Genomic DNA, 8,891 nt, shown 5'->3' on the forward strand with positions numbered 1-8,891 from the left:
CCGCCCCGGACCCTTTTTCATGTTAATTGATTGACTTGGAGGACTGGTATGGTTACAGATTTTTTGAAAACTTTCAGCCAGGGCCCAGGCAGACAAGCTTCCTTGTCATCTTCCTCTTTTGGTGGACAGCTGTTTTTCTAGCTGTTCTTCACCCGAAGATGTGCTTCTTCAAGGGTCTTGGCTTCTCAACTTTCGACTGAGAAGGTGTCTTAGTTCTCACTCCAACCTTTCATGGGCATCCGGTCTCCTAGCTCTGCATATGTTAAATCCTAGAACAGTAGCCCTCCAGGACTGCAGAACTGCTGCTTACTGCTCTGATCCCACTACCTACCCCCTCCCCAGCCTTGGGGATTTTTTTTACTTACTTTTGAGCTTGATATGCATTTAAGAGCAGTTCTAAGCCTTGGCTGATCATCAGTATTGAAACAGACCGAGAGTTGAAAGCCATTTTTTATCCTGTTCTTTTTTTTTTGAGTTGGAGTCTCACTTTGTTGCCCAGACTGGAGTGCGCAGCCTCGACCTGCTGGGCTCCGGCGATCCTTCCACCTCAGCATTCCAAGTAGTCGGAATTACAGGCATGCACTACCACGCCCGGCTGATTTTTTAATTTATTGTAGAGATGAGGTCTTGCTGCCCTGGCGGGTCTTGAACCCGCGGGGTCAGGCATTCCACTCACCTCAGCCTCCCAAAGGCGCGGGATTATAGGCTGAGCCACCGAGCCCGGCTTATCTTGTTCTTAAACCCTGCCACAATGATGAGAAAGTAGAAGCTATGCTTTTGGAGAAATGCACACTTTAGGTAAAATTAACTGCCGACTTTGTCTTTTCAGAAGCAGACTTCCTGGTGCCTGGTATCAGAGGTATCTCATAGCGACAATCAAGCTTGCCTAGAGTAAAGGGAATTTACAAGGCCTAAGACATCATGCATTGGACAAGGCTTGTAAAAGTCATGAAACTTGTAATTACAAAAGTTATGACCGCTCAGAGGGGCAGCAGGTGGGGACTCGATCTTCCAGTAAATTGGGCACTGTCTGCAGGGAAGCCCAGGATCCCCCAAGCTACCCACTGGGAATGCTTAGGAGATTAGGGGAAATGCACTCTCCATTAGCTCTAAGGAATGTCGTTTGGGAAGGTGCAGGAGAATTAGAACACCCTTCTCTAGGGGCCATGATAATGTGGGCGGTCTTTGTGTCACAGGTTCTCCAAGACATCTGCAGGTGGTTGATAAGGAGGTCATGTCTACCTGATTGCAACATCTCCAAGGAAAAGGATTTAAGCCAGGGCTCTGGGGGGCTACGAGGCCACACTCGCTTGGAGTGTGGGCTCGCTCCCTGTCTGTGGGTGGTGAAGCTTTCTTAGATAAATCTTTTCTTCTCTCACTTCTGTGGGGTTGCAATTCCTTGCATTTACTCGGATCTCTGGGTTGCCAGCGCGGCAACTCAAGTTGCACCAGTTCCAGCGGTGCTGCGCCCCTGTCCATCCATCTCACCCTCATCCTATCCATGCCCTAACAAGTATCACCTGGGAATCTTTTAGAATTTCTCATGCCCAGGTTGCATTCCAGACCTGTTCCATCAGAAACTAGGGTGGGACCCAGGCTTCAGGATGTTTCTGAATTTCCCCAGGTAATTCTATTGTGTAGCCAAGAATGGGAACCACTGATTTAAAATGATGTTGTTTATTTTATCCAACGATGTATATGTGCTGTGTGGATGTGTTTCTTTTTCTAGTGGGGGTGTTTTCAGATGATCTTGTCAGCAGTAATGGAAATAGGAACCCATCATATTGTAATTAGAAAAAACATCCTCTTAAAACAAGATGGGAAGGAAACTAGCACTGATTCAGTTCCTGCTGTGTGCTTGGGCTCTGTCCTTAGGCCTTTCATGCGTGTCATCTCATCCAGTCCTCAGAAGGGTTCTGCAAGTAGGTAGTGGTTACTGGTCTTTGCAGATAAGACAACTAGCGTGGCGAAACTGAATAACTAATCCTAGGCCACAGCTCACCGTTGGCAGAACCCGACTCAGACCCACCAGCAGTCCATGCCCTGTCCTTCCTCCTTTTGCTGTGGAGCATGTAAAATGGAGAGGTTTTTCGACACCAGTTGATTAAAGTAAAGATTGCCTAAAGATTGGCACTTGGGTTGCAGTGGGTTCCAGGGACCTGTTCAACGGGCTTATCTGGAACGCTTTGCCCTCCCACATTGCCAGGGTTGTACTCCCGATGAGGGTAAACTGACTTTGACGAGAAGATTGTTCTTTGAGAAAAGCTTCACTTACTGCAATTGTTGTGAATGGTGAGGCTGGAGTAAATAAGTGACTTCTCCTTCTCTTAAGTGTCACGTGTCGTGAAGGGGCGCTCGTTCTTCAGCTTACCTCCTCAGTTCACTCGAGGGCTGTGAGTGTGTGAGTGACTGTGTGTGTGTGTGTGTGTGTGTGTGTTGGGGACAGAGGTACCAGGGCAAGGTGGGGAGTGCGGTCCCGCCTTGCTCTCCGTGGCACCAGGTGACTTGGGGTGGGGTAGGAAATGGGGCCTGGGAACAGTCTGGTTGCTCGGCCTCGCTGAAGCCCTGTAGGGGTATAATGCGTGCTGGTGGTGGGTGCACTCTTTCCTCTCCCCGGGACGCAGCTGTGGGCGTCACTCCCATTTCTCCCCTCTCATCTTGCCTTCACTCTGGCCCTGGCTCTGCCGGGGCAAATGACTTCCAGAGTTCTTGGGGGGTTTTACCTCTGTCGGGAGCCTCATAGAATTACTTTTCTGTTGGAATGTGGGGGTGAGGCTTTTTGGGAAGTTGTGAATGACATTTGACTTCAGTGGGGGCAGAAAACAAACTCCTCTAAGTCTCTGTCTTTGTCATCAGCAGCTCTTCAGCTGGGCCTTCTGCTTGTGTGTGGCACCCTCAGAAGACCAGCAGGATGGCTGCCAGCAAGAGTAAAGGCCAGAGCTCCTTGGTCCTTCACAAAGTGATCATGGTTGGCAGTGGCGGGGTTGGCAAGTCGGCCCTAACGCTCCAGTTCATGTACGATGAGGTAAGACCGTCAGCAAGCTGCCTCCTGCCGTCGGCCACAGCAGTGTCCCCCCCCCAAACGTGCGTCACTTATTTGATGTGGGCTGAGTCCAGTGTGACAACACAACCTTGATTCCTGCAGCAACAAAGGCTCCTGCTTGATGGCCTTTGCTGGTCCGGTCAGCTCTCTGTCTTCACGAGTTCTGTACCTGCAGATTCAAGCAACCATGGATTGAGAATACTGGGAAAAAACTCCAATGAAAAGTAACAGCACAGCAACAAAAGATACAATTAAAAATGCACTGTGACAACTGTTTGCATAGCACTTACATTGTATTAGGTATTATAAGTAATCTAGAGATCATCTGAAGTATACAGGAGCATGTTATCTGCAAATACTATGATATTTTATGTAAGAGACTTGAGCATCTGTGGATTTTGGGGGTCCTGGAATCAGTTTCCAAAGGATATCAAGGTGAGACTGCAGTACAGGTAGGGAGAGCATTCGGAGCAGAGCATAAGCCTCAGGGCCTCCCACTGGTATTGCAGCCACACGGCTTCATAAAATTTGCGAAAGAAAGGTATCGTCACCACAGTTGGTTAAGATCACTATCTCTTTTCACTAGACTTTCCCTCTGTGCTGCTTCCTCTTAGGTTGGGTGCAGTTGGAGTGACTGTCGGCATTTTCAGTAGCTAGCTGAGGGAAGCTGAACTGGGTGGGGTGAGCTGGGGAATAGTGGTAGATATTTCCGGGGTCTGGAGTCTTGTTAGCATGTGGTTAAGTTGTTGCTTGCTGTAGGAATACTGCCGCCCACTGTGCTGACTCAGCAGCGTCGTGATGTGAGGGGCTGGGCCTGGGCGGGATCCTAATAGGAGGGTGTCCTGTGGCACCTGGCCCTGAAAGCGTGTGGGTCGTGGAGGAGAAACAAGGGCCGAAACATGTGGAGCTAGAAATTAGTCTGGAAAGTTCTTTCGGACTTTACATCTTACAGTGAAACTCAATAGAAATCTCCTAAATTTGAAAGTAGTCCAAAAACTTTCAGTACTAGCAATGTCATGTAATTGTGAAGCTGAAAAAAAACCTTTTCTGAACTTTCAATATAAGAGAAACTTTCATTAACCATGCTAGAGGAAAGACTAAATTATTTTTTGTTCTCTATAGGAAATATTTCAAAATCATTGGCATATGGCAAGAGAAAGAGTTTACAGCAGACAAAAAAGTAGAAGGTATTCTAGAGGTATGTCAGGCAGTTTGATTAATAAAAATATTCTGTTACTTTGCTGGATTTTGTGATGTCAGTGCTGTTTATATTAGTTTTTTATTGCTGTGCAACGAATAATCACACACTTAGCAGGTTGAAACGACATGCATTTATTATCTCATAGTTTCCACGGGTCAGGGATCGGAGCGTGGCTTAGCTGGGGGCTCGCTCAAGGTCCCATGAGGCTCCAGTCAAGGTGGCGGCTGGGGCTGTGACCTCGTCTGAGGCTCAGGGTCCTGATTGTTGGAGAATTCAGGTCCTTGTGGATGTAGGACAAGGGCCTTCAGCTTCCACAGTCACCCGCAGGCCCATGCCCCCTCTGTAGGCGGCCATTCATGTCACGGTAGCTGCTTCTCCTAGGCCAGCAGGAGAGTCTCCCATCAGCTGAGACAGTTTCAAAGAATGACACTCAGTCATGGGGTAATCCCCTCACCTGGCCTCACTGGGGGGCATCACCTGGGGGTGTGTTTGCCACACTGTTTTTCTGTCTTTAAAACTTTATAATGGGCCGGGCTTGGTGGCTCAGCCTGTAATCCTGCGCCTTGGGAGGCCGAGGTGAGTGGATTGCCTGAGCCCGCGGGGTCGAGACCCGCTTGGGCAACTTGGTGAGACCTCATCTCTACAATAAAAATCAAAAAAATTAGCTGGGCCTGGTAGCGCACCTGTAGTTCCAGCTACTTGGAAGGCTGAGGGGGAAGGATCGCCAGAGCCCAGCAGGTTGAGGCTGCGTGAACCAGGAGCAGCCACTGCACTCCAGTCTGGGCGATGGAGTGAGACTCCAACTCAAAAAAAAAAAGAAAACAAAAACAACTTTATAATGGATTATGATTTCTTTTCTCATTCTAGATCATCACTTTTGTTTCCAGTATTATATATGTAATTTTGTGTTCTTTTCTTAAAGCGGGGCCCCCAAAATGAATAAGCTTCAGACCAAAACCTGGATCTCCTGGGTCTTACTCCCCTTTGTCTTATTATGAAAAACTTCTGTGTTTGATGCCTACTTTTCTTTATCTTTTAGTAGAGGCCAGAATGGGTAAATCTAATATCTCCTGAATTTGCCCAAAACATTTTTTGCATAAAAGGAGAGGCAAGTTGCAAAGTTGGCTTTGGAGGTCTTGCTTGTTTTTGCTCAAAAACTTGTAATTTGCTCACTGAGTGTTCCTTATTTTTATTATTATTTTTGTCTGTAACAGAGTGGGGAAAGAGAATGGGCATGGGAATTAGGATGGGTGAGATAGGGTTAGAGGAGTAGTTGCCACAGAGGTGAGGGAGGGAGGGGAATTTTTGTCCCCCTACAGAATATTTGTCAACACCTGGAGACATTTTTGGTTGTCCCAGGTGAGGGAAGGGCACTGCTAGCATCTAATGAGTAGAGGCCAAGGATGCTGTTTGATGTCCTGTGATGCACCGGACAGGCCCCCCCCAAGAATTAGCCCATCTAAAATATCAGCAATGCTGCTGTTGAGAAACCCCGTGTTAGAGACAGTGTGTGGCAGATGAGAGGAGGGAGGGTTTCCCTATGGTGCAGGTTACCGAGAGGCCCCAGGATGCCAAGTGCAAGAGCAAGTTCATGTACAGAGCCCAACTCTACTTTGGGACTAGGATTTGTTCTGCTCAGCACTGTTGCTGACACCATAGGAGACTGGGAGAGCCCAGTCTGGGTGCTTCGTTTTTATTATGTGTGTGTGGGAGTGGCACGAACTCGAACAGCGGAAGAAGGTGCATGCAGAAGAGTCGATTTCTTCATGAAAGCGATACTTGACCTTAGTCTAGTTTTCTCATGGCCTAACATATTTGAGGACTGAAAAGCAGAAGTCGTTGAATAAATCTTAAAATAAATTGAGCACAAGAAAGGAACAGAGATGAAGTGGTGTGTGTTTGGGGGAGGAGTCTTCAACTGATTTCCGAAAACAGTGCCATCTAATAGAACCTTCGGCAATGGTGAACTTGTTCTGTATCTATCCTATGTCCATTGCCTTTGGCCATTGTACACCTGAAGTGTGGCTAGTGGCTGTTGAGGTGGACGGGATAGTTATGGAAGTGCAATGTGCTTAATAACTTGTGGTTTGCTTGCTAAAAGTTTCTTATTTTTCTTCCATAACAGAGACTGGGGAAAAGAGGATGAGGAGGACAGTTAGGGTTAGGGAGCTAGGGTTAGCGATTCATGTCGCTGTCACTTCTCCGCCTTTTGGCTAAGATCGGGTGAGATTCGTGTGGCTGTTGTACACTTGAAATGTTGCTGGTGGCTACTCTATTGGACGGGATGGCTCTAGAATCGAAATTTTGGAGCTCAAAGAGACGTTAACAGTGATTCCCAGATGGGGTTGACGATGGAGCCCTTTAGGGCCCTTTCTGAAAAATACCTCGTCTTCCCTGTTCGTCACTTTATTTTGTTTTTAAACGTTTGAAACTTATTCTCAGCAATTTTGAGCTACACATTACTCGTAACTGTGACCATCTTGCTATGCAGTAGCCCTCAAAAGCTGTTCCCCTTGCCCATCTGAACTTTGTGACTTTGGCCAACGTCTCATGCCCTCTCCTCTCCCTGCCCCCGGGTCACCACCATTCCTCTCTCTACTGCTGCCGCTGCTTTTTTATTTTAAAGATGTGGGGGACAATTCAGGATCAGGTATACAAGTGGACATCCTAAAAAAATACCATCTAAGCAACACCGTGGGGTTGAGAACTGGACCCGACTTTTAAGAGAGTCTCCTGGTGATTCTGACATGCTGATCTGGTAATTCCTGCCTGGAGGATGATCTAGTAAGCGTGATTCACAGAAAAGGAAACAGTTTTGTACTAAAGGGTGCCACTGGTCTAAGGTCTCCTGGACCATTCAGATTCTTTGTCTGTAGTCCAGTGTTCTACCCTTAGGTTAAACGTTTTTTAGCTTATATGGTAGAATTTTCATGAAAATGGATCATGGAAGGAGCCACTGTCCCAGAAGTCTTTCTTTTTGTCTAAGTCCTGATTTTGAGAAAAATTGGAGGGAATTGCCAGGGTGGTGGCAATAGGGGATTTGGACTTTTGTTTTTTGAGTTGGAGTCTCACTATGTCGCCCAGGCTGGAGTGCAGTGGCACACTCACAGTCACCCTAGCCTCAACCGGCTGGGCTCTGGCGATCCTTCTGCCTCAGCCTTTCAAGTAACTGGAACTACAGGCGCGCACCACCACAACTGGCTAGTCTTCTTTTTTATTTATTGTAGAGGTGAGATTTCACCAAGTTGCCCAGGCTGTTCTCGAACCCATGAGCTCAGGTAGTCGTCCCTCCTTGGCCTCCCAAAGTGCTGGGATTACAGACTTGAGCCACCGTGCCCGGCCCCTGGATTTTAATCTTTTAATGCTTGTCCTGATGCTTGAAGGCTTTCAGGTTTCTGCCTTTTCTGGGAAAGTGGGGTTGGGGTTGGGGTGGCTTTGGCACCAGCCATTTCAGATTTTCAGTCTCTGGCAAAGTCAGCGTAGACGTGGCTCAGTAATTAACAAGAGGACTGCGTGAAGTTGGTTTTAGACTCGGGTGTCTTGGGCATCTGAAACAAAATCACATGGAGCCCTGCAAGGCCAGTAGGGGATAAGTATGGTTCATGTCAGTGGATACACACACTTTGGTGATTTTCTATTTGTAGCTGATAAATTAAACAGCAGGGTCATAATGGAATGTTCTTGTGACCGGAATGCTTTTCACTGAGTGAAGAGGTGTGCAGGTGTAGCAGGACATTCTGACTTCTAGGGCTAAAGAAATCAGAGGAACTCTGACTGGTTTTCCCTTGGAAGCTCAAATATATAGTTGAGGTGCTTTGTGGTAGAGTTCAGAGATTTTCAGGGTGTGGTGGTGTTTTGGGTGTTTTTTTTTGGTCATTTATTTGTCTCTTTGGAACAGAATTATTAGGAAGACACTTGGTAAGCATAGGTAAGTTCCTACATTTCCTCTATTTGAAGATAACTTGTTAATACACATTTAAGAGAACGCAGTACTAAGCATATCTTAGTATTTTTAAAAATTTTAAATCATTTGAGCTAGCACCTATTAATTGACAGTGTAAAGTTCTTTTTAATCGTTTTTCTCAGAGAAACTTTCATTTTTATGTTTTCTTTTTTTTTTTGAGTTGGAGTCTCGTTCTCTCGCCCAGACTGGACTGCAGTGGCCGTTCCCGGCCACCCCAGCCTCAACTGCTGGGCTCTGGTGATCCTTCCGCCTCAGCCTTCCAAATAGCTGGAATTACAGATGTGTGCTACCACACCTGGCTAATTTTTTTTTTTTGTAGAGATGAGGTCTCACCAAGTTGCTCAGGTGGTTCTCGAACCCTCAGGCTCAGGCAGTCCACTCACCTCGGCCTCCCAAGGCGCAGGATTACAGGCTGAGCCACCGAGCCTGGCTATTTTTATATTTTCAATTTCATTTTAAAATTAAAAAGAAATATAGGCTGGGTGACTCACGCCTGTAATCCCAGAGTTTTGGGAGGCTGAGTTGCTTGTATTACAGGCATGAGCCACCATGCCCTGCCGAAATTCACTCTTTTAAAGTGTGTTACTTAGCCGGGCTTGGTGGCTCAGCCTGTCATCCCGCGCCTTTGGGAGGCCAAGGTGAGTAGATTGCCTGAGCCCGCGGGTTCGAGACCCGCCTGGGCA

At 47.1% G+C, this 8,891-nt stretch overlaps 1 protein-coding gene across 1 annotated transcript in view; it reads left to right on the forward strand.

Moving 5' to 3' along the window:
• Positions 1-2,858: 2,858 nt before the first annotated feature.
• The window catches only part of RALB (RAS like proto-oncogene B), a 16,908-nt gene continuing 10,875 nt past the window's right edge, over positions 2,859-8,891 (forward strand). The window contains exon 1 of the mRNA XM_008057632.1: positions 2,859-3,025. Within this exon, the coding sequence (XP_008055823.1) occupies positions 2,912-3,025 (114 nt within the window). The 5' untranslated portion in view covers positions 2,859-2,911. The remainder of the gene's footprint in view (positions 3,026-8,891) is intronic.

This window comes from Carlito syrichta, unplaced genomic scaffold, assembly GCF_000164805.1.
Source record: "Carlito syrichta isolate Samal-C Ts95f unplaced genomic scaffold, Tarsius_syrichta-2.0.1 Scaffold303083, whole genome shotgun sequence".
Classification (NCBI taxonomy): Eukaryota; Metazoa; Chordata; class Mammalia; order Primates; family Tarsiidae; genus Carlito; species Carlito syrichta.